Here is a 26425-nt window from a genome sequence, read left to right as displayed (position 1 = left end):
TTGCAAGGAATCCTATTCGGAATAAGCAAATTTTCCTTTAAAATGGGGGGGGGGGAACGTTGACAGCTAAGGACCTTCTGTAAGCAGAGCAGATGTTTTTTCACTAAGCTAGGGCCCTGGAGGAATTTGGGTTTCAATGTATATATAAACTCCCCACCCCATCACATAAGGGGCAAGGAACAACCCCTTCTCTGAAGGGGTCTTGTAACAGAACCACAGTGTAAGTGGATCACACAAGGGAGCCGCAAAAACAATGTGGTTGGTCAAGGGAGCCATGGACTCAAAAAAGGTTGAAAATCACTGACATAAGGGACAGGGTAATGTTTTAAATCTTTAAAATGTTGGCCTCCCCAATGAAAATTCTAGCAACTAGTTAAGAAGCATCACTATTGCTCCAGAATGAAAAATTGGCATCCTTAGCTGCTGATTGGCAATGCTAGGCCTCTGAAACTAAACCTACATCTGCTACAAACTTTTCTTTGCCCCTTAGTCCCCCACAAGTTCCTTACAATCTTTTTTTTTTTGTTTTGACAGGATAGCTGTCATGAAATTGGCATATTTACTTTTAACTGCACATGCACACATGCACAGATGTGTGTGTGTGAGAGAGAGAGCGAGTGTGTAAAAATTGCTATTTTAAGCTCTCATCTCTTCACAAATGAGCTTATATTTCCTGACACTGATTACTTTAGGCATACTGATCCATCTGAAAGAAGGAAAGAAAGAGGAAAGCTTCAGTTCTTATCACCTTTGATGACATTTTAAAAAAAGTTTTTGGCCTTAAACTAGCAAAATATTACATTGTAATGGGCTACGGTGCCTTAGGCGGGCTGTCATGGAGACTGAAGATTTAGCAAGGCTTTTCAAAAAAGTTGGCTGGAGGGGGAGTTTTGCCACTCTATTATTTGCCTTGCATAAACATTAAGACACCACAACTGCTGGTTGCTTTCAATTACATGGACTCCTGTGCCTCTTAAAAGAGATTAAGATGAGATTTGGGGAAGCATCAGAGAATTCTTAAAACTGACAGCCCTGACACAGCTTGATTTCCGATTAGGCAGGATCTGACATAAGTACATTTGCAAAGGGAATTCTTTTCAAAGTCATCATGTTGGAGGCATTTTGCAATGAAGACATCATAATAATGGCTTTAATATGTAAATCGTAATAATTGCATTTATTACACTGTCAAGACCAAGCTGAAATATCCATTTCTTTCATAAGAGGCAGAGGAGAAATAAAGTGGTGCTGGCTTTCATGTCTCTCTTAATTTGGTTGAAAAATAATAATTTTGATAATACAGTGGTACCTTGGGTTAAGAACTTAATTCATTCCGGAGGTCCGTACTTAACCTGAAACTGTTCTTAACCTGAGGCACCACTTTAGCTAAGGGTGCCTCCTGCCGCTGCCGCACCACCAGAGCACGATTTCTGTTCTCATCCTGAAGCAAAGTTCTTAACCCGAGGTACTATTTCTGGGTTAGTGGAGTCTGTAACCTGAAGCGTATGTAACCCAAGGTACCACTGTATCGGGGACAGCAGTGGGTTTTTAAAACTAGAACCATGAAGTTGCTTTGTGTCTCCTAGATCAGAATTACATTGACAGACCACTCCTCCATGGTGGGACAAACTGTCTCATGATGATAGCTTTGGGTCGGAGGGTGGGAACTTTTTTTCAGCCAAAGGACTATATTTGCATCTGGGCCAACTTCTGGGGACCACATGACAAAGGATGTCTGGATCCAGATGCAAAATTGGGTGAAGCAATCCTTAATTTTGTAGAGTAAAATACACTAGTTTCAACACACACCCACTACACCCACTGTATCACCCATCCAGACATGCAAGAGGGATGGTCACAGTTCAAACACACATTGAGGAGTGGGGGGGGGGGCTGAGATTAAGAAGCATGACCTGGAGATTGTGGCTCGGGAGCAGGTGTGGCTTGGGAAGAGTTCGGAGGACCAAGCAGAGAGGCATGGAGGGCCTTGCTTTAGGAATACCAAGAAGAAAGTGAAGTTGTTTCTGGGGAACAACAGGATTGTTTCCCTTAAACCCTGCTCATGAGCTTTCTGCAGACCTCTGGATAGCCACTGTGGGAACAGAGTGCTACTGTATGTATTTACACTGGCCCACTGTCAACAGTGTTCCCAGAATCAAAGGGTGCTATGCAGTTAGTGTCCTGCCACTTTTGGAATGAACCTGTCTGCAGAACAGGGAGGGAAGCAATTCAGTGACTCTCTGGACCAATTTTGTTTTTTGTTTTTATAATATTTTTTATTGAGTTTACATTATTTTTACCATAATCACAATCCCTTAAAATCATAACATCACCTATAATCTTGCTCAAACTGAGCCTCGACTTCCCCCCTCCCATTACTTGGCTTTCATAAATATTCACTTACAACTTAACATTTCTATATCAACCTATTTACCTTCTTTCATGCTTATAAAATTTACCTTATTAATTGTAAAGAGATTCCAAAAATTAGCATTACAAAATATTTTAACTCAAACCTGCAAACATTTTCAAAGGTTTACAATGTTCTCTCATATATTGTATAAATTTACTCCCCTCTCTGGACCAATTTTGGGGAGGACGGGGTGTCCTTGCTAGCTGGGGCAGGCGGAAGAAGAATTACCCCAAATAACTCCCTTCCTTCTCATATATGCCTTGTGTCATTACTCTTGCTATTATGGTGACTGCTACTGGTGCTACTGGCCAGCCAACCAGTCACTGCCCTGTCCTCTCCCCATCCAACAGCTGTTCCCTGGACCACCAGTGTATTGGAGGGACAGCATTATTCCTAAAGAACTGTCTTGTCTATGCCTTCATCTGAAGAAGGGTCCTTCCTCAAAGGAACAAACTGTGGTTGATGTGGTCCTGGAGAGCCCCTTAGGCTGGTATTCACCAACCAGATGAATGGACTGCAGATGTTTTGGACTGCAGCTCTGATCAGTCCCCATCACAGCCCACGTTGGTTGGTTGTTGATGATAGTTGCAGTCCAACAGTATCCGGAGGGCACCCAGACTGGGGAAGGCTATATTAAGGGTCTGGAGCAGCCTTTGCTGACCCAATGGCCTCAAGTTGTTGTAGATTACAGCTCCCATCAGCCCCAGCTAGCTAATTAGGATAATTGGGGCTGTAGTCTAAAACACCAGGAAGGTCCCAGATTGCCAAAGGCTGGCTTAAGCCTTTAAAAGTCAACAGCTACACTTTAAAATTGATCCTAGACATGAACTAGTAAGAGATGTAGTTGATGTAGTATTAGTATAATCTGTTCTGGTAGTCTTGCTCATGCCTGAATTCTGAACAAATACATTTAGAACCAGAGAGCAGTTACAGAGTTTTCTGTAGGGTATTTTGGAACAACATTTCTTTTCCAATCCTTTCATTGCTATTTTTCAAAATAGAATCAATGTGAATTAATATACCCATGACTGACGCTTGCTGATCAAACAATAATCATGCTTCCTTTTCTTTTCTTTTCTTTTTAAACCAAACAAACACTGAAGTTCCTTTTTTATTTGAAAGTGTCTTTTCTGGTGTAATGAAATGCGTACTTATATGTTCTCATCACAGAAGCCATTTATATTCTCCAGTGTGCATGCAGCTAATGAATTGAAATGAGAGAAGAAATGACAAACCTTAGTCTCAAGAAAGGGTCAACACCTTTTCAAGCAAAGGTCCTCCAGTCATTTGAGTGGAAATGTTAATTGGCTCACTGCAGTTGAAATTAGCTCTACCAGATGTTGGGATGGGATGGCATAAAACAGAGAGGGAAAGAAACTGTTCAGTGAGTAATGGCTGGCAGTAAAGAAGAGGGGCTGTGATCTTGTGTGCAACTGAGTTGCTTCAATCCCATTGATATCAATGGAGCTTTAGCAACATTGTACATGGCCTATCAACCTCTGATTTGTGATAGATGAGTATGTGGATTTTGATCTTTCTTCGTATCTTATTTTCCCGATCTTAAATTTAGCTTGGCTAATTTCTGCATTGTTTTGGTTTTCTCCGTTATAAAGGTTGCATGGAAATCTGCATGCATGTTCATGCACATTGTCCCTACTTTATACACACTTTTGTAAGTAGTAATTTCAATCAAATCAGTGTATTGGATGCACACTATTTTCACCAACATTGGCATTTTTATGCACCATTTCACTTAATATATGCATTTTGGTTGGAGAACTGCATTCCAAATTTTGGAGAAGTGCTAATTTTGAAGGCTAGCTGCATTATGGGTTGGGTATTGTGTATATTAGTTCAGGGACTGAAAATTGGATAGGTTTCATTAAAATGTGAACCAGATACATTTCCCCCTTTCATTTCTTCCTCTAAGAAATACTGTCAGTGGTTCTTGACTTAAGAATAGTGCTTGATGGGACCAAACAGCCACCTGGTAATTCAGCATCCTGTTTCCATGAATCTCCCATCTCAGGAGAGACCACTGGTCCATCTAGCTCAGTCTTGTCTACACTGACTGGCAGTGACTTCCTAGGGTTTCAGATGGGGAGTCTCTTCCAGCTCAACCTGCTATTCCATAGATTGAACCTGGGACATTCTGCATGCAAAGCAGATGCTCTACTGCTGAACCACAGGTCTTTCCCTGTAAAATAATGCATTTAACAGTTGCTCCATCACTGAACTATGTCCCTTCTCCTATCCTCCAAAGAAGCCCACAGTCAGGGCAATAGCTCTCTATAGTTGTAGTCCCCTAGGAACTGGTATTCCATGACATATTGTGTCTGAACAACATAGGCTCTGTTTTGCCACTATAGATTTGGAATGATCTAGCAGAGCTCTTGTCTTCTTACAGTTTACCCAACTGTAGTCCTGCAGTGGTGCAGGTCTGCAAGAATTGAGACTTCTCATATTCATCTGTTTCATCTCTTTGCTCTGTGAAAATAGAACTTGTACGTCGTAGTCTCCTCTGTTCCTGAATGTCAGCTATCCTAGGCCACCCACCCATACACATTAATAATTGTGCTACCTGTACATCTTTCCTGATGTGTTGAGAGAAAGAAATAATCTTTTCCTCACTCAGAATGGCTGATATATTTTTTAAAGGCCTATTGTTTTCTGTCAGAATAAATATTTGATTCTGAGGTTTGCAGTGTGTGCCAGGTGTGGAAAACACATTCCTTTCAAGTGGCAAACCTTGTGCTGAGAAGGTTCATTTGGGGGTAGCCTGTATCTGGGAACATCTTTTGGTTACCACATGGAAAAGATGGTGGAAAGCACACTAGATGGTGCATTCTCATCTTGGGCAATCTTTAACCTGCCAGTTTTCATTTGCTTTCCTCTCCATCAGTTGAATCTTCTTGGACATCCCTACCCACTCCCAACCCTGGTAAAAAGCTGCCATCAGAACTGTCATGTTGCCTGGCAGACATGCTGGGTTCTACTTTTTGATAGAGCCCTGTCTAGTAGAACTCAGTGAAGTCTCCTGCTGCAGCTTTTATTTCTGAAGTGAAAGGTCTACATGTGTAGTGGCATAAAAATGTGGAATGCTCGCCCCAGAGAGGCTTGCCTGGTGCCTTCATTACTTATCTTTAGGTGGCAGGCACAAACTTTCTTCTGCTGTCAGGCTTTTGACTAATTATACAATCTATGACCTTTTAAACTGGGGTGGGGGGGGGGATAAGGATTGTTTTTGTTCATTACTATGTTGTGTATTTTTGTGTTTTTATATTGTAAACCCACCCTGTTATCCTCAGATAAAGGATGGTATGGAAATTAAATTAAGGTAATCAGATAAATAAGAAGCCACATCAAAATTCAGTCTCTCTCACTCTGAATTGTCTATGTCAACCTTCTCCAATGTGGTGCCCTCCCAGTGTTTTGGACCACATCTCCCATAATCTCCAGCCTACATGGCCAATGGTCAAGGATGAATGCTAGCCAAAGGAATGCTGGCCAAAAAAATCTGGAAAACACTAGGTTGGAGAAGGCTGGTCCACATTGACCATATGTGGTTTTACAGGGTTTTTATAAGAAGGCATTTCCTAGCCCTACCCAAAGATGCTGATGACTGAGCCTGGGACCATCTAAATATGAAGTATGTGGTCTGCAGCTGAGATATGTCCTGTGCACCTTCAAGACCATTTAGCTCATCTTGTCAAAACCCTTCAATCTTCCATTGAAATTCTTCAAGTTATCATTGTCCTCATTAATTGACCTGCAATTCAGGGTTGCACATGCTGGGGCATGTGGCACAGAACTTCTCTCCATCTTTTGAAGACCACATGCCCAGAACTCTGGGAAAGCACCTCCCCCCTCTGTGTGTGTGGCCAAGTCTCTCTCAACACAAATACAAATGGAATCAGAATTCGAGCTCAGTTTCTGGGCTAGGACTAAGCTCATCCTTAGCTGAGGAGAGGTGCATGCTCACTAGGTTGCTGTTGTCTCCACCCCCTGATTTGCCCACTCTGCAGATTTGTTGCAGATTTCCTGTGCACAAGTTAATGCATTTATCATTTGTTGTTGCTTAGTCGCTTAGTCGTGTCCGACTCTTCGTGACCCCATGGACCACAGCATGCCACGCACTCCTGTCTTCCACTGCCTCCTGCAGTTTGGTCAGACTCAAGACTTCAACAACACTGTCCAACCATCTCGTCATCTGTCGTCCCCTTCTCCTTGTGCCCTCAATCTTTCCCAGCATCAGGGTCTTCCAGGGTTTTTTATCATAGAATCATTAAATTGTAGAGTTGAAGGGACAATCTAGCCCAAACCCCTGCAATGCAGGAATCTTTTACCCAATGTGGGGCTTGAATCCACAACTCTGAGATTAAGAGTCCCATGCTCTAGTGACTGAGCTAGATTTGCTTCAGTGCAATGCATCTTGCCTGTTATTTCAGGTGTGGGCACAAATGTCCACAGTATTAATTTTTGCATTTACTATCTGTTCGAACTTGCTATTTTAGGGCTCTGTAGCCTTTGGAAAACTCAAAAGCAGTTTCCAGCTTTTATGTGACAGATGTGCATGTGTTGTGATGCAAAAGTCATGGCTCATGATGGACACCTTCTATTAGAGGAGATCTGGAACTATTTTAGAAGTATTTGCAATACTCTTGCGAAGCATATAGGACTAGTCTTCCTTGGATCCATGCCACTGAAGAATATTGATTTATTTCAGTGTTTCTTTGCTCAATAAGGACTAAAACTTACTGCAGTAGAAGCCACTTGCTGTGGCCTGGTCCAGTCAATTTCACAGCACATGTATGAGAGTAGAAAAAGCAGCTGCAATTAGTAACTAGGTAACAGAGGGCGGGGAATCAAATGCACAAGCTTTTCTTTCAGACATTACAAGCTCTCTTATGCTCTAATACCAAACTGCAACTTGTCATGCTAATCCTAAAAGGGACACATTAGGAATCAGTCTAGTTGAATGGGTTTTTTCAAAGTATGGCAAGCTTGCTTGACAACTTGCCTAGCAGCCTCTTCACAGAGCCCTTGATTTAAACAAAAGCACAATTCTCATCTGCTGCTGTGTCCTTCTAGACACACTGAGCACTGCATCCTTAACAGGGTATTTCTGGGTCCAGCTGGGTCACTGTCAAATAGGCAGTGTGGGGTATATTTTCAGCTTTGTATGTGACCAAATAATGCACTTCTAAATCACACCACTCCAACAACATGGGTTATTTGGGCAATATGGTGCTATAAAACCACTATGGTGTGCTTGCTTTACTTATCCTCTCACTCAAGACAAACTTTCTGACAGTTTACATGTGCTCTTTCATCCAACTCTAATCACAAAAAAGTCATTGTGCTTGATAACAGCAGAGAGGCCAATGTGCTTCAGTCTTTTCCCTCAGAATTATTGTCTGCTTCAGAGCAAAATGCAATTTAAAATGAGAAGAGGGTCAGAATCATGGGCAGCTTTTAATTGATCAAAATATGAAATATTATCAAATGGTACCTTATTAAAACATGTCTAGTGGATGAGACTCAGAAAGGAGTATACATTTTCCGTTCTCTTCCGCTCCCCCTTTCATCTGTTCCTTTTCACTGGCAAGATAGTTTGGCTATGTTAATGCGTCTCCTGATGGAATATGCCAGACTCATGTACAGAATTGCTGCTTAGGTGGCCTTTTAATAGATATGTTCCCTTTCTTTGCTTTCCGCCATATCCTTGGAGGAGCAACATAACAATTGACTGCTCTTCCCTCATTTTCATTGATGACTATTTAACTACAGTAGAATCCAAAGTGTGGAGCTGTTTTTCATCATCACCCATCATAAAATGCACAGATTTCTCTATACAGATGTGCTTTTCACTCAGAAGAGCTGAGTGCTGGAACAAGAGCGCTTCACATAGAATAGAGTAACCTTTTTTCAGCCTGAGGGTCATGGACTGATTGGTGGGAGGAACCAGTTGGGGAACCAACAAGGGAAGAAGGTTCAGAGCCCAGGGAGTGGTAGTCGGACAACAGTGAGTGGCCACAGGGAGTAGAGGGGAAAGACTGGGAAGAGGAGGTGTTGGAAGTTGAAGGGGTAACAGGGCTCAGTGAGCCAGGAGAGTCTGTGGTAGAGAGAAGTCCAGAATCAGGGGCAGAAGCAGAAGCGGGGGGTGGAGGGAGGCCAAGAGGCAGAGAGGAGTCTGGCTGGTGAAGAGTCATAGGTGTCTCCCCTTTCTGCTGAAACAAGCTCTCTCCCCTCCCCCTTGTCTCCCAAAACCAGAAGAGGCATGAAAAGGGCAGAGAAGAGATTGGCTGCATATCTCTGATTGCTTGGGGAAAGTCCTGTAGAGAAAGGGTCTTAGACAGCTGTGGGGAGGTGGGAGCTTTCAGTCTTGGGAACTGATATGGGGCAAGACTTATTGGAGATGAACTGCTCTGCTCATTAGACCTGGCACTCCACCAAGTCTGTGGAGATAGTATTTTTGCTAATAAAGAGTTAACTCCAACTTTGAAAGATGTGATTTACTGCCTGCTCAGTGTTTGACACTGAGGGCCACAGTCGCTTCTTCAAAGCTTCCAGGGGCTATGAGCTAGAGGCAAAAGTGAGCAAGGTACTAGATGTAAAAATTACCTTTCTATAGTTGGGAGCATCCTTGAAGTCACTCATAAATAGCCGCCACCTGTACTGAGCAGGCAGGCACACAGTCACCTAGTCACAGTCCTCCCCACCACAGTGAGCTGCATTATATTTCTATTTAAATTAAAATAACATATGCAGATGAATTAGCATATACAAATTGTATGCAGATCTGTGTCCTCTCTCTCTCTCTCTCTCTCTGATGCCATAAGTGACCCCCCTAGTTTGTAAATAAGCATTGGTACCTAAAAGGAACAGGGTACATTGGGAGCCCTGCAAAATTTTGCTTTCAAGCTGGGTGCAAAAAATAAATAAAAAAATTGCTTAAATTACAACTAAACCACTCTTTCTTTCTTCTACATGGTGCAGAACATTAATTTCTTCCCTACCTAGGCTGATTGTAGGTTTATCATAGGCCCCAACCTTAATAGGCTGCCAGTGAGCAATCAGCTAGAAAGTGGTGTTTGTTTCATAGCCTTTACAATATTGTGTGGTTGAAATCAGAACTGGGTGTTTTTGACCTTGATGCTTACTGAAATCTTGGGGTGAGCTTTTTTCCTTTGGTATAGTTAATTATATGCAACATATGCAATCATTTGCACTATGCTTTGCAACAAAGGTTGGGACGCGGGCGGCACTATGGGTTAAACCACAGAGCCTTGGGATGGCTGATCAGAAGGTTGGTGGTTCAAATCCCTGCGGTGGGTGAGCTCCCGTTGCTCGGTCCCTGCTCCTGCCTACCTAGCAGTTTGAAAGCACATCAAAAGTGCAATTACAGTGGTACCTTGGGTTACATACGCTTCAGGTTACATACGCTTCAGGTTACACACTCTGCTAACCCAGAAATAGAGCTTCAGGTTAAGAACTTTGCTCCAGGATAAGAACAGAAATTGGGCTCCAGTGGCGCTGCAGCAGTGGGAGGCCCCATTAGCTAAAGTGGTGCTTCAGGTTAAGAACAGTTTCAGGTTAAGAACAGACCTCCGGAACGAATTAAGTACTTAACCTGAAGTACCACTGTAGATAAATAGGTACTGCTCCAGCGGGAAGGTAAATGGCATTTCCGTGCACTGCTCTGGTTCACCAGAAGTGGCTTCATCATGCTGGCCACATGACCCGAAAGCTGTACGCCGGCTCCCTCGGCCAATTAAGCGAGATGAGTGCTGCAACCCTGGGGTCGGTCATGACTGGACCTAATGGTCAGGGTTCCCTTTACCTTTGCCTTGCACCAAAGGCTATCAAGCACTTTGAAGACTGCCATGCAAATAGCCCCCTACTGGGCTTAGGGAACAATTTGTGACCTCATCCACAAAGGGTGCCCTCAAATGAAGCACTTTTCAGCTTGTCCACAGAAGGGACTGGCAGGGAAGGGAAAGAGATGCTCAGTTTTGGGATGGAGTCCCTGGACGGAGTTTTGGGGGTGAGGCTTTGCTCCTCTCAGCTACGTTCTGGGTAGCACCTGTCCACAGAACTGAATAGAAACCACTGAGGACAGAGCCAGCTTATATTTGGATATAGCACTGCCTTTGCTGGTTCCAGTACTTGAGGTGCAATCTTAGGTATATTTCCTTGGAGGAAGCCCCTAAACTGGAAGCAATATAGAAATTAACTGTGTATTGTTTCAGGTATTACATTTTCCCTCCCTCTTTTTTCTAAAAAGGTTATCTACCCCTGGTTTACAACATCTCAGTATTCTAGACTGCTCAAAAGCAACAGAAACAGGAATGTCAAGATTTTGCTTTACTTAGCTTTTCTCCTAGTAAAGATATCGGACAGGGGCAGGGAGCCTGTGCCCCTCCATATGTTGCTGGACTACAACTCCCATCAGCCTCAGTCAGCATGGCCAATGGTGGCTTGCAGTCAAACAACATCTGGAGAGCCATAAGCTTCACCATCTTAGCACTACAACATGAGATAAGCAAATACAGTAAAGAAGTGACCAGGAATAATTTGAATACCATGCCAAGGAGATTCAGGACAGGCAAAAGAGAGGGTACAATACTTCTTCAAACAGCACAAACTATGGAGTCTATCTACCAAAAGATTGGACAAATTTATGGGGGATAACGATATCAACAGATGCTAATGATAATGACTGTATATTGCCTCTACTAGTTTTTGGGACTCACAGGTAGGAGATCATGAGTAATGAGAGTGCTTGCTGTGCTCATTAGTAACAGGCAGAATGGTAGGGTGCTACCTGCCTTCCAGTCAAGCATATTGCTGCTGCTTATCAGGAGGCAGAGGGGAATGAAGAGGGCAACATCAAGGTCAGTGTGGTGCAAATGGACCAGCAGAGTCCATCCTGTGGACCTGCTGGTGTGTTTGCACCGTGCCAACCCTATTGGTGCCTCACCCTTGGTAAGCAGCAGCAATGCAAGCAACCAGAGATTTGGTGGCCAGTGGTGCACCACCTCACTGTGTGTTACAGGCACTCAAATCACATTGTGGGCTTCCCATAGGCAAATTGTGGACTAGAGGGGCCTTTGATCAGAATTCAGTGGGGCTTTTCTTAGGATCTTGTGCTCTAGGATCCAAGCTGTTATTTCAGGTTTGGGCATACCAAACAACATTGTTTACATTTTGTCATTTGAACCACAGACTGCCCCACCTTCTCTGCAATTGCAGAAATTGTTATTGAAACTTTCTTTCTGTGGTTCTTCCTGTGGTGTGAAGGGCTGTTCTTTGAGAAACCTGAGCCCAAAGATTCCTTGGGTCTTTTGAATTAGTCCTGTAGTTTTGGGACATATGTGTGTAGGTATATGAATACACTTATATGTGCCTGTGTATAGTCCTTGTTCCCTTGATTTTATTTATTACATTTGTATCCCTCTTTCCTCTGAAAATCTCAAGGCAGTGTAGCCCACCCATCCTGGTTTTCCCTATCAACAACCCTGTGAGGTAGGTTAGATTGAGAGTTCACACAGCGAGCTTCGTGGCTGAGTGGCAATTTGAACCTGGATCTTCTCAGCTGGAGTGTAACAAGCTAACCACTACACCCCATGCTGGCTCTCACCTTTTGTGATAGCTCAGTCAGTGGAGCATGAAACACTTAATCTTGGAGTCATGGTTTTGAGCCCTATGTTGGGCAAAGAATACATGCATTGCAAGGGGGTTGGACTACATGCCCCCACCCGGACCCTTCCAACTCTACAGTTCCATGTTTAAGTCTGTAGACTTTTACAGCAAAATTCCTACTCAGCTGGTGCCCATTTGGATGGGTGGGGTAGAAATCTGAGAAGTCAATGATAGATGGGAGCTGAAGCCAATCTCAGGCACAGTCAACTGTGTCCAGCATGAGGTCTTGCTGTTGAGGCACCTTTGGTCTCCTGGCTTCCCTACACAGCGAGTTGCTGGCATTTCAAAGAATGTGAAGGGAGTGATAACAAGCAGAGGGCTTGGCCCAGTGCAAAACATAGTGGTTAGAGTGTTGGATTGGTTCCACCACCGGATGCTGTACCAGATCAAGCTCCTTGCACCTCTCCCCTCTCCTCTTAGTAATCCACTGGGTTGGGAAGCCAGGAGAACCTTACCAGCTGTTCCTGGTTTTGTCTCCATTCTCCATTCTCCAAACTTCTCAGGGAGCAAGCTGAGGTTGGTGGAGCACTGCCCCATTTCCCCAATTGCACCAGATTCAACTGTTCCTACTGGAAACAAGGAACAGCATGAAGTGATTTGATGGGGCATGCTTGCAATATACGGGAGCATATGCAACAGTAAAATAGCATGAGTTGTGTAACTTTTTTTCATTTTCATTTTTACGTTGAGCTTAAAAATTCTGACACGTCTAACAGTCCCACAATTATGAATTGCTTCGGGTGACAGTTGCTTACAAAAAGTGTTACAGGCAGATTTGGAATGTAAAGATTATTCATATGACAGCAAGCAGAGAGACAAATTACTTAGTGATTGTGTACACGCTCTCTTATAATTGCTCATAAATTATTATGGTTCATGCTAAAATGCACCCAGAATCTCTAGACCACTGGATTTATTTAAAATATGAACCACAGCAAATCATTTGAAATGTGGCGTACTGCAGTACATGTTGTACAATTATTGCAGATAGAGAAATATATACTCTGGCTTGCCAGCAGTGAAGTTCATTGACAATCCATTGTCGGATTTCAAGATTTCCTTTTCATCTGAAACTTGGAGCATGATTAGTTGCTTGATATAAGGGCTATATTCTGAGGGCTTCTGCACGTTAACAGCAGGATCTGATGCATGTCTACTTCCAAGTCCCATTGAGTTCAATGCAATTTACTCTCAAGTAAGTGTGTATAAGGCGAATGTGTTATCCTAAGGGCCCCTTCAGAGAACTTCATTGTGTTCAGTGTGGCTGGCCAACATTGCTGCACTGCTCCCATCTGCTTGTGCTGCTGCTGATGATGATGACCACCACTCTGCTCTCTCCCTCCTTCCCTCTCATGTCTGCCTGAAGGAGGCAATGTAGGAAGAGGAAGTGAACAGTTGGAGGTGAGTAGCTGTGGAGGCAACACAGCCCCTGCCTACCCACCTCAGGCAATGCAACGCCTTGTGCTGGTCCTGATGCACACCAGAATGGAGGACCTATGGCCCTCGAAAGCAAATGCCATTGACACAGGCTTTACATACAAGTATTCCTTACTTGGAGATGTGACCTCCTGCATACATATCCTGTGCTATACCACCCTCTGAGTTTGGCAGCCAGACACTACACCCTGTAACAGTGTGCTTCATTATTTACTTCCTTTTATTTATTTATTGCATTCTATGTTAGTCTTCTTTGTGGTACATGGGGTTCCCGAGGCAAGTCTCCCTTCACTGACCAGACCAAGGCTCCGTGTGCACTAACTGGTTTGTAGCAAAAAATGTAGTTTTTCTCAATGCAGAATCATGCTCATCCTCAACATGCTGTTTTCAATCTGGGTTGATTCTAGATCCTGAAACCAGAGTAGATTGTGGTTGCTTGATATGCATTTGAAACCACTCCCTTTGATTGGTATCAAGGGCGCTTCCCAGCCAAAGGAATGCACATGGCAGATAGTTAAGTATTTATTGTCAAAGGTAACACTCATGGTCGCTTCTACAGCTCTGGATATCTATGCACACCAATACAACTGCTAGGCAGCTATTGCTAGGTCTGTGCTCTATGAAACAGTTGCAGCAATTGGGGACCATTCCCCTTCCAATGGTTTATATATCTTCTCCCAATGGGCTGTGTACATGTAGCCAAAGACTGTTTCTGTGTGGAAACTTCCTCTGCTCCTCCCTTTTCAATCCCCTCCTGGTTCTGGGAGGTAGTGGTTCAGGAGAGGGTGGGGAAGCACCTGGCTCTTCACTTGCCTGACCTGACTCTTCCTCTTCTCCACCCTCCAGCTCTGAAACTTCCCCTGCTTCTGATTCTTGCCTCCTGGCTGGTATGGGTCCCCAGAAAGTACTACATGTCTCTCCTGAGTCGGACTCCAGCCCCGCTGCCCCCTGGGGCACACTCATCAGCACCCTGGTAGTTCCTGACAATTAGGTTATCTACACCTTTTCCTCCTTGCACATGCCCCAGGAGAATAAATAAGAAAGTAGCAGTTGTTATTGGGCAGGTGTGGATCAACTCCCATTGCTGGAAATGCCCTCATCTGTTTTCATATGTCCTCACTGCAAGGTAATGCAGAATTAATCTGCAAAGAGCTATTATTTTAAGAATGAAACCAATTTCTCAAGAAGCACTTTTTGGTGGCAAAAATGCAGTAGATCTAGGCTGTGTGTGCACTACCTAGAAGAAACAATTTCCAAAGATTCTGGAATAAAATGTCATGGGCACACATCCCAGGAGTTGGCTTGTATGGAAATAGGTTGGTATAGACATAATCTGAAAGAAGCTGCATGGTGTAATTATTAATGTCTCTAATCAGAACAAGGTTGACCCAAACTCAAATGGCTTTGGGACAGTCTCAACCCAACCTACTTCATAGGATTGTTGTGGGAATAAAACAATGAGGAAAAGAAACAAGACAGACCATCCTTAAAGGAAGGCAGGATAAAATGATGGCAAGATTACCATTAACACACCTATGTCACATAGCTATTGTGAGGATGAAATGCTGCATAGGAACATGGAAAGTTGCCTTACATTGGGCCTTCTAGCTTAGTATTGTCTACACTGACTGACAGCAGCTCCCTAGAGTTTCAGACTAAGACTCTTTCCAAGCCTTACTTGGAGATGTCTGACATTGGATCTGGGACCTTCTAGATGAAAAGCAAATGATGTCCCCCTATGCTAAGGACTTTGGGATATACTACTCTTACCTCCTTGAAAGAAGGGCAGGAGAAAATGGTGGTACGCTTGCTTTGATGCACCTACCTTACTAGGATGTGAGAATAAAATTGTAGGGAGGAGAGATCCAGCTATACCACCCTTACCTCCTTGAAGGAAGGGTGAGATAGAATGATAGTAGCATATGAAACTCCATTTTTGTAGCCCCCATCATGTTTAAAATAATAGCATGGGGAATTTTTCAGATAAAACTCACGGTTTTTGTGCTCCAATGACTGGTAGTTCAGTTACTATGTTGGGTGGGAGGGAATCTTACTTTACAGCATAAGCTTTAGAGAGCTTGACCTAGATTTGAGCCCATGCACAGCTACGAAAAGAAGAAACATTCTTGATGTGGCTTTCGATGAGAGAAAATGACACGGGCGCGGGGGGCGGGGAGTCATCTTCTGTTTGATTAGCCTCTCTTCAATGATTATGATTTAGTCCAAGCTCATTTCAAGTCCCCCCACCCTTCCCCTAAATGTCATCAAATGTTACGTACCCTGTTATAAATAGTCTTCAGTCAGTTTCTCAGAACATGTTGCTCTTTGTAATTATCTCCTTGGAGCTCGTTGAAGACTTAGCCAGGCAACAAATGAAAGAGCTCCAAGCCAGGCAGAAACAATGAAGAATCATGGCTTACATACATTGCTCCCTTTCAACAGAGACATCCACATCCTTTAATTATTCCCATCATTAACTGCTGTGCTTGGTACAAAATTGTAATAATATTTGGACCCAGCTGAAGAAAAAGACAGACTTGTCAGTGTGGAAATGTATTATGTCACTTTTTTAAAAAAAAGAAAAAGAAAGAGGAAAAAAATTCCCAATTTGCCCCAGGATGTCTCTGGAGTTGTTACATATTCAGTAATATGGTATAATTCTGGGTTAGCCAATGTGGCTCCCTCCAGATGTTGAGGTTATGTCACCTTCCACATATGTCTCTGGGCAATGTGCACAATATAATAAAAACAGTATAAAACAGCACAGGAAATAACAGCAAATGAATGTAAAAATCAATTCAAAGTGGGCACTCATGGCAGAAAAATATCTATCCAACCGAGAAAGCTTATTGAAACAAAAATGTCTTCACCTGTCATATCTCAACTGGAACACTGCTCCACAGAGCAGGAGCAGCCACACTAAAAGACCTGCTCCAACTTACCGTACTTCGGATCTCTTTGGGACCGCTAGGAAAAAGTCTCCTGCATACTGCAGTAATCTGCTGGGTATATAAGGGATAAGGCAGTTCCTCAAGTAATGCTTTGGACTATGACTCCCATTAGCCCCAACTAGCATTACCAGTGGCCAGGGATGAAGGGAATTGTAGTCCAAAACATCTGGAGGGCAACACAGTGGCTTACCTTGGAACAGTTTTTAATGATGAAAATTCTCCAGTATGAAGTACTTGTGGTACCTGTTTTTCTACAATTGTGGTCTGGCAACTCCTGCAGCCCAGCGAGCACCAAACATATTGCTCTGCTTTCCTCTGGACCACATCAGTGAAGCTGAGAGGTGAGTCTTGTCGTCTGGGAAACCCAGAACCTCCATACACACTGTCCAGGCTTGCACCCAAGGGAGGTCACTTTGATGCTGCTAATGCAGCAAAAACAACATGGGAAGCAGCAGTTATGAGTTACCAGTCTCTGCAGCCACAGCGGGAACTGTGATTCTCCAGCAGTTTAGATTCACCCCGGGATCTACACTCTATTGTCTCTTGAGTCAGACAGATGCCAACAACCAATTGGTCCTGATGTAAAGCACACACACCTTGAAACCATATTCATGTGCATATAAGCAGCTGCCTTATACTAGTTTGGACCATTGATCTACCTAATGCATTATATCTACAATGACTGGTAGTAGATGTCCAAGGTTTCAGACAGGGGTCTTACGCAGCTATACCTGGGGGTGCATAGGGATTGAACCCGAGACCTTCTACATATATGACATGAGCTCTACCTCTGAATTTTGGTCCTTCCTAACAATGCCAAATTCCATCCCAGGGGAAATAACAGCTTGAGGTAGCGAGAGAGATTTCCATTGGAGCCATAGCATGGCAGGGAATATACAGTATTAAACTTTCTTTTTTGCACAGAATGCTCTTGGTCTTGATTGCCACTACACTGCCCCCCACATGCCTGCTGTTTTCAAAAAATAAAACCCCAAACTCATAAAATGCAATCTTCCATTTTATGTATTGGCTAGTTGGCCCTGTCTGAAAGAGGCTCTTTAGATTCTCAAGCAGAGAGCATGCTTTTCTAGCTGTGCTCCCTAACATACTAGCCAGTGTGGTATAGTGAATTGAGTGTTAGACTAAGATCTGGGAAACCAGGGTTCAAATCCCCACCAGTAGCAGGGCCAGGGGGGCCAGGGGGGCACTGGGTGGCACATGTGCTGCAGGGCCCTAGAGTCACTGCCCCTTCCGGGTGCTTGGCTTGTGCAGGGCTATCTCTGAAAAAAAGCTCAGCAATTTTGGGTGCCCTAGGGGCTGGTGGCAGTTGCTATGCCGGTGGTCCCCACTCAGCTATGAAGCTCACTGGGTGACCTTGTGCCAATCACTCACTCTCAGCCTAACCTACAGTGTTGTTGTGATGATAAAAAGGAGAGGAAGAGGACAATATTGAACTCCTTGAAGGAAAGGTTGGATAGAAATGTAAACTACGGTAGATTCTGGATCCCCTTCATGCAGAGTATATCTTCTACCATTGAGCTCTGCCATCTCCCTATTGGAGGGGTGGATCTTGGTATGTCATCTCTGTCCTTGCCCATTGCTGTGCACCTGGCATGGCTGGGAAGAGGTAGAAAGGGCATAGCTGCCCATTATGGCTATGTGAAGCCCCTCTTCATCCTGCTCTTTTTGAGCAGATGGTTACAATCATGGCTTTTGTCCTATTTCTACCCAAGAGTCTAAGCTTGATGAGGATTGCGGAAGAAGTCCATTATCATGACAATCAAGCCTATGAATGGTGAAATAACATGAAAACGATGGATTGTTCTTGATCTCTCACTTTGAAAGCAACAACAAGGATGCTTTCAGTACAAGCACTGCCCTAAATGTCAAATCAAGCAGACTTTGTTTACACAAACCAAAGCCACGTGTACCATTCAACCAAGGACAGGGATGAATATAGACTGCCTGTTTTCTTGGTCTAAAGGGTTAGCTGTATTTGATTTCTTAGGGCAACCTTAAGATCCACTTTTAATAAGCTGTTCAAACAAGCAACCTCTAAGCAATGAAAGATAAATGTTCAGCCCTTGTTAAGGTCACTCTGAGGTCCTTTTTATTATTTAATCTAATTTGCTTCATATCTATGCTTATTCACCATCTTATGATGCCATGAAACAAGTTGTGATTGTTTAACCATCAGATGCATAATGCAGAGAATATTCAGAAAGGTTATTCCCTGAGGAAGCAGGGTTAAGCTCCATGCAAATTGTTCTGCTGATACAGTTTGCAGTTGTAACATAGGAATCTGCCCTACACAGAGTATTGGTCTATATCAGTGTTTCCCAAACTTGAGGTCTCTAGCTGTTTTTGGACTACAGTTCCCTGACCAGCAGTCCTGCTAGCCAGGGTTAATGGGAGTTGTAGTCCAAAAACAGCTGGAGACCCAAGTTTGGGAAGCACTGATTTGGTCTAATACTGACCACACAATGAATAGTAGCATGGCCCCAGTATTTCTTTTTAAAAAAATAATATTTATTACTTTTTAAAAAGGAAAAAGAGAGAAAAGAGAGAGAGAAAAAGAACAAGAACAAGAAAAAATAAAACAATACAATGCAATATATAAACCATACAAAACACAACCTCAACACATCACCCAACACAATGAACTAAACAAAACAAAACAAAAACAATTTAAAAACATACATCATACCTTTTCCATATTCTAACTTTCATTCCCTTATATCATCGACCTCCTCTCACTTCTCTCTTTGTATTCCACTTCCATTAATTGTTTTAGCAATTCCTTTCCATCTTTCTCCATTTTCTATCATATAAATGTCTTAACGTATTTTTAATCTTATTTCCATTAAAATTAGTATACTTATTTAAGCTTAACTCCTTATAGCATTTCTACTAAGGCCATAAAAATTCATTCCAACATTTTCCTGTCACTCATTAATTTTACAATATTTCTATATATAGACTTTAAATCTTCCAATCTTCTTCCACCATCTCCTCTCCCCGGTCTCGGGCTCTGACAGACACTTCCGTCCACTCCATACAGTCCATCAACCTGGAGATCTTATGTCCGAGGCTCTTAACTCTTTTCCACATCCCTTCTGCAGTTCTTCATATTCTTTGATGCTAAAGAGCAGATCTCGAGGAAACTCCAATCCAATGACACCTCCACTCCCTCTCGACAGGTCAGCCAAATTTCCACAATTAAAGCTAGGATCCATAAAGTATTTCAGGGCATATTTCAAAATTCCTCCAACTCCAAAGGCCCCCCGAACTCCAATCTCCTCCTGACCCAAGTCCATATTCCAAAAGTCAGTTAATCCCTGCATAGAGAGATCTTTCCAACTTTCCTTTTCCAGTCCAGGCCAGGCTCCGATCTTCAGAGTCTGACTTTTTCTAGTTTCAGTCATAAAGGGCCTCAACTTATAGTCTTCGATTTGCCTCTGTAAGACTAAGGCTCCCCCTTGTATTGCTTTAGGTTTGACAACAGCAACTTTCTCCTTCTTCTTTTCAGCAATTTGTCCTGCTAAAATAGATTCCTGTGTCAAATCCTGAATAATTTCTGTATTGGTGCTCACTTTTGGTCCCAAAATGTCAGTTTTAGTAATCATAACATCCAATTTTTTATGAAGCTGTTCCAGCAAATAGTTTATCTTGCATGGCCCCAGTATTTCAGACTTGAGTCTTTCCCAGTCCTACCCTGATATGTCAGAAATTAACCTGTGAACTCTGGCCTTAGCTCCACCCATTCATATCCAGGAGCATCCATGTTTTTGTCAGTGCAATATTACAGGATTATAATGAAAATGTATCTACTTATTAAGGAGGACAGACAGCGTGGCTAGGTTTTTCAGGGTCTGCATTTTAATACTTCAGTTACGTTTTCTGAAAAAGAGGATTTGGTGTGTCATTAACGCCAAGAACATTTTTTTTAATTTTATTTTATTTTACACATGACTCTTGCGTTAGTTTTCAGATCATGCCTGCTGCCTCTTGAACTTAACCTGTCTTGAAACCTTACATGACAAAGGTTTACAAATGGAAATTTAGCTGAACCATGCAAAATGCATTTGAAATATGGTTCACTTGCTCAGTTCAAGTGACCACACTGTAATTAAATTTGAGATGCTGTGATTTGGAAATTAGTCTTCTAAGCCTGGATTTGAAGGGATTTGAGAGGAGCTTAAAGTAACTAAAGAAAAATAATTAAGAGCTAGAGAGAACTGTCAAAGAGGGCTGGGATTTTGGTAAGTGATGGATTTAGGAGAATCTTTGTACGCCAACAGTGCAATCATAACCAGTGGTACTGGCCACCCCAATTTCTGCTGAGTGGGGCATGAGATTCCAAGGCGTCTCGGCACTCAACCAGGGTCGATATTCCTTTGGGGAAGATAAGGCACAGAGGAGTCTGCAGTGTCTTTGAGATATTATTTATTTAGACACATTTACAGCAAAATCTTCAGTGGAGAGAGATTTCTTCAAAGCAGCCCAGCACTGGATTCCAGACATCTCCATGTCTCTCTCCCAGCCTGCCTTCAGCCAGTCTGCCAAAAAGGCTTTGGCTTTCACAGCAGTTCATCAAGCCCATCTCTAAATTTGAAAGGGACACATTTTTACTGTGTGACATCACGCCCACTGTTACCTCCATCTCCCAACTCTGCTGTTTACCCAGGGTTCAGGCAGTGCATCATTGACTGGCCACTGTCCAGCAATTACACCTTGATGGCCCTTCTCCTTAGGCCAGGCATGAATAAAATATACATTTAAAGCAGTGTACAACAACAGCTTAAAGATTAAAATCTAAGATAAACTGGCTGTGATCTACCCATTGGATTGATCAAAGTTGTTGAGCTTTTTGGGGGGAGCCTGATGCAATTAGCTAGTTCTGACTATTCATCTTTTCCCATTACAATAATTTGTAATAATAATTTATTATTTATACCCCACCCATCTGGCCAGGCCTCCCCAGCCACTCAGCATTATGAGCTGAGGTTTTTGTTTTTTTTGGGGGGAGGGGGGTCTGACAGAAAGACAGAGGGAGGAAGTCAGCCTGCTGGTGAGGGAAGCAAGGAGTTCTTGCCTTTTGCTCAGAAGAATCTGGAAGCTCATGATGCTTGACATGCTCTTAGATGCAAGTGAGCTACTGCTGCATTCATGAAGCCATAAGCCCCCCACAGGGTAATTGTAGATAATACATTTGCAATGCAGGGATGAGGGAAACTGTGGGCTTCCAGAGGTGGTGGACTCCATCCTCTGATAGCCAAGCATGGCTAGTGGTCAGGGATGATGCAGTAGCTCAGCAGTATCAGAAGGGTCCCTGGTGCTTCATCCCTGGAGAAGGGTAGGAAACGGGCTGCAGTGACTTGGGCTGCAACTCTCTCTCTCACTCACTCACTCTCTCTCTGCCTCAACTATTTTTTATCTCCGCTGTTAAAGAAGGGAATGAACGGGCTGTTAAATGTAGCAAAATCACTTGAACTGAGAAGTGCTGCAATGAAACAAACTACCCTAAAATACTACGGGGGGAGGGGATGTCGTAAGAAACCAGAATGGCTTTTTCCCAGTTGTTGGCACCTGCCTACAATGGAGACAATGGAGTATGCCTCGGGGGGGGGGGGAGGAAGTGAAACTGCTGGAAAAATCACAACACCTTCTGTGACTGTGGAGACTGGTAACTTGTAACTGCTGCCTCTCACATGGACATCCTGGGCTGCCCAGATGACAAGACCCACTTCTTGGCCTTGCTGATGCAGTCCAAAGGAAAGTAGATGTTTGGCACCAGCTTAGTTGCAGGAGTTGCCAGATCACAATGGTATAAAAATGGCTTCCACAAGTACTTCACACTGGAGAACTCTTATCATCAAAAACTATTCCAGGGTAAGCCAATGAGCTGCCCTCCAAATGTTTTGAACTAAAATTCCCATAATACCTGGCTACTGCTAATGTTGGTTGGAGCTGATGGGAATGACCTCACTCCCTTCACTCCCCCCCCCTTTCTATATGGGAGACCAACTGACTGAGGGAGCAGGGTTAAGTTCCATGCAAACTACAGTATACAGTTGTAACATAGGAATTTGCCCTACACAGAGTATTGATCTATCTTGGTGTTTTCCAATTTTGGATCTCCAGCTGTTTTTGGGCTATAACTCCCAGGACCAGTGGTTGGGTGATGGGAGCCATAGTCCAAAAACTGCTGGAGATCTAAGTTTGGGAAACGCAGGTGACCCAGATCTTGTTTTCATAAAAAGAGGAAGTGGCACCATATTAAGTGGAAGGAGGGAAGGGAGGGAGGCATAGATCTAAGAAATGTGTTAGAGAGACACACACATCTGAGCTTCCAGTAACACATTGAAACACTGTACTGAAGGCCCTTTGGGAATTTGGGACTCTGTGCTGAAAAAGTGAGAAGCTTTGATGGCTTACTGGTTTTTTGTGACGATCCTGGTGTTTTGGGGGCAGTTGGAGGGTATGAGATGCACTCTCACTTTCACTGAGCTGTAGCCCTGCCCCAAAGAGTTCCTCCCACATTGCCTGGAATTTCTCAGGTGGGCCTGGGAAAGAGCCACATTTCAGTTCCCATTTCAGTGGTACTCATGTCACCATGAAAGCACAAGAAGGGGCCTCCGGGTGGGAACGAAAACTAGCTAAATGACTAAGGTATTGCATGAAACACAAAAAGTTAGCCTCTTCCTCTTTTCTGCCAAAATTATAAATGTTCTCTGCGGAATCTCTCAAGTCCTTGTACACTCAAGTACGTATCTTAATTGGTTTCTAATAAATGCCTTGCAGGGTTGCCTTCAAGTCAAAATTAAACATGGTGTGGATTTTGTCTCCACCACTAATCAGTATTTTACACAAAACATAGCTCACTAAAAATAGGAAAAAGAAAGTGGAAGAGGTGGTTCTGAGAACAGATGCCATTCTAGGTGTTTTTTTTTCTATTGGAAGAAAATTGCAATCACTAAACTGGTCAATTGGGTCAAGTGGTTGAGGTGAAAGCTCTAGAATTATTAATTAAGGATGGTGCATCTTGGCAGCAGGAATGAAAGAAACATAGAAAAGGGAATGGGAACATGTGAAGCCACCAATGCCCTCTAATAATTACCTAGAGTGTTTATGTCAAAATGGGTAATGTAAACCATCACTTTTTAATTAGTCTCATGTCTTATCATGGAGTGGTAAATAGCATTGTTTCAACTGTTATTTCTTTAGGGATGAGATTAATTTATATCAGTTTCCTAAGTGGTTTTGTGTTTCCATTTTCCATGTTTTACTGGTAGGACTGCCAACAGGTAGGGAACAATGGTTTGGATCCAATGTTAGTCCTACTCAGAGCAGACCCACTGAAACTAATGGGCATATATCTAGCTTAGATATATTAATTTCAATGGGTTCTGTCCTATTAGAGACTTTGAAACTTTCACACACTTACACCCACACTCACACACAAACTCACACACACTCACACACACACATATTGTATATATACTTATTCTTTTTGTTTGCAGTGGATGGTTGCATCGACTGGTTAGTGGATCTCAAGAAATACATGGCTTTGGCAGGTGAGCCCGTTCGAGTGAAATGCGCCCTTTTCTACAGCTACATCAGGACCAACTACAGCATGGCTCAAAGCACAGGCCTTCGTCTTATGTGGTACAAAAACAAAGGAGACTTGGAAGAACCCATTATCTTCTCTGAAGTCAGAATGAGCAAAGACGAAGACTCCATATGGTTTCATGCAGCAGAGGTTCAAGACAGTGGTTTCTACACCTGCGTGCTAAGGTGTGTATCATGCTAAACTATAATTGCAGGTTTAATGCATTTTGAAATGGTGCTTTGATTTAAGATTCAGAGCTGTGGGGAATTTGAACCACATTTTCTGAAACACGGTGCAATAGCTTCACCAGTCTGGTTCCAGATGTTTTGAACTCCAGCTTTCAAGCCCGAGCCTAATAATAATAATAATAATAATAATAATAATAATAATAATTCACTTATTAATCACCTTCCATGGAAGCATCTCTAGATGATGTACAATAGAAATAGATAAAAACAGCAGAAATATTTAAAAAGCAAAGCATTGTAGACATGCATGGCAGAAACCCACTCTTCTAGCTGGGAAAGCGTGTAAGAACAGAAATGTCTTCAGTTGTTTCTGGAAAGTGCAGATAGCCAGGATCTCAACAATAGTGCTATTCCACAGAACAGGGGCAGTCATACTAAAAGTCCTGCTCTGAGTTGATGTGAAGTGGGTTTCTGTTGCCCATATAAAACTGCTTATGTATGCATCATAGAAACAGCTAATCTGTATTGCTTCTCATTTTCCTTTCTTTCTTTGGGAATCCTGATTAATTTTATATTTAAGATAGCATTGTCAATGTAGCAAAAAGAAGAAGGGGATAAAGGGTCTCTGCTGCAAGGATCTTACTATTACAATCTAAATTTTAATGGTTGGGAAGGAAGAGGTGGAGGCATGCAAAACAAGTAGTAGAGAGCAGAGGAATGGGAGAGAACCATGAGGGATAGGTGTGAACCCGTGCTGTACACGGTGTATTTACAAATAATCACACCCGGTACTATTCATACCATTCATAATAATTACACCCACTTCTGTTGGATACCTACTTTAGGTAGCACAACTGAGTAAAGCAAGCCTTACAAAATAGCAGATTCAACAAAACTAGCTCTCAGAGTAACATCTTTGCAGATTGATTGGCACCAGGGATAAGGAATATGTTGCAGCTCCCAACATCCCTGACCATTGACCGTGATGGCTAGTGATGATGGGAACTGGAGTTGAACAACCTCTGGAGCCCTGCAGGTTCCCCATCATTGATTTAGACATACAGTCCTTTCCGTTTCTGCTTTTCAGGCATAACCAACATTTCTTATGTAGCTAAAATAGCACCATTCTATGGCAACTACAGAGGAAACAGAGAATTGGGAAACCCATTATATTAGCTGCAAGTGGGAGTGGGACAGGTGACATTGGTAGACATTTTCCTGTATTTCTGCAAAGCCAGGAGGTGAGGGGAATATCTCTGTGGCAGGAGGTGAATCTCAAGTGGTCACAGAGATGTCCCCTCACACCTCTGACAAAGCTTACTTGAGCACCCGACCAAAAAAAAAGTCATTCTACACTTGGTTTGTGTGTGTGTGTATGCATTTTGAAATACATCATTGATGCAATGGTAACGTATTAGTGATGGTTGTGGGCCCAGGTGCAGTGAGCCTGCCAGCGGCGCCAGGGGTGTGGGGTGAACAAGACACGAAGGATGAAATAATCATGGGACAAACTTCTTTGGATTAAAGAGGCCAAGACTTTATTGGTTACAAATGTCCGTAGGCTTTGGCGTAGGCATTGGGTGTGTATCCTGAAACATCTAGCCCGACTGCTAGTTGATAGATCAGAAGGGTCAATCCTGGGTTGAGGATCATCCTATCAAATCAGGCCATTGTGTGTGTGTGAGAGAGAGAAGGGGGGTTGCTATGGCCCTTCAGCCCCTGTCTGGGTGACTGGGCAGAAGCATGGCCACCTGGACCCCTTTAATGGAGTACGCAGGTCCCCTGGAGTGGGAGTGGGGTGGGTTTCCTGATTCCCACCCTCCGCTTTGGCTAAGGATCCAACACAATGCCTTAACCACCAACAAGCTGTGACAATTGCTATGAGGGATGTGCCAGCCAAAATACCCTCACAAGAAAAGCAAACAAGCAGACCCAGGGTGGAAAGACTTGTCAGCTGTCACAAAGGGGAGAAAGCTATGACATTCATACATGGGGACCATGTATATGGCTCTGAGGTGGGTGGGTGGGGGGAATTTCAGAAGAGACATACTTCTGCATATCTCTGGATATTCTCTGTGACTGTCACAACACTACGAACATTTGCTGTTAGATTAAAGTT

General features: G+C 43.1%; 2 protein-coding genes across 6 annotated transcripts in view; one reads left to right on the top strand and one right to left on the bottom strand.

Annotated features, from left to right (window-relative positions):
* Positions 1 to 8641, bottom strand: part of LONRF3 (LON peptidase N-terminal domain and ring finger 3) — a 499535-nt gene extending 490894 nt beyond the window's left edge. Inside the window, exon 1 of the mRNA XM_081847973.1 lies at positions 8471 to 8641. The gene's annotated coding sequence lies outside the window, so the exon portion shown is untranslated. The remainder of the gene's footprint in view (positions 1 to 8470) is intronic.
* The window catches only part of IL1RAPL2 (interleukin 1 receptor accessory protein like 2), a 483744-nt gene that overhangs the window by 235534 nt on the left and 221785 nt on the right, over positions 1 to 26425 (top strand). For all 5 annotated transcript variants that reach the window (XM_081847998.1, XM_081847999.1, XM_081847997.1 and 2 more), the window contains one exon: positions 24030 to 24303. In XM_081847998.1, coding sequence (XP_081704124.1) covers positions 24030 to 24303 — 274 coding nt within the window. The remainder of the gene's footprint in view (positions 1 to 24029; positions 24304 to 26425) is intronic.

This window comes from Podarcis erhardii (assembly GCF_964252035.2).
Source record: "Podarcis erhardii genome assembly, chromosome: Z".
NCBI lineage: Eukaryota > Metazoa > Chordata > Lepidosauria > Squamata > Lacertidae > Podarcis > Podarcis erhardii.
The sequence above is the reverse complement of the archived record's forward strand: the minus strand, read 5'-3'. Positions and strand labels throughout refer to the sequence as shown.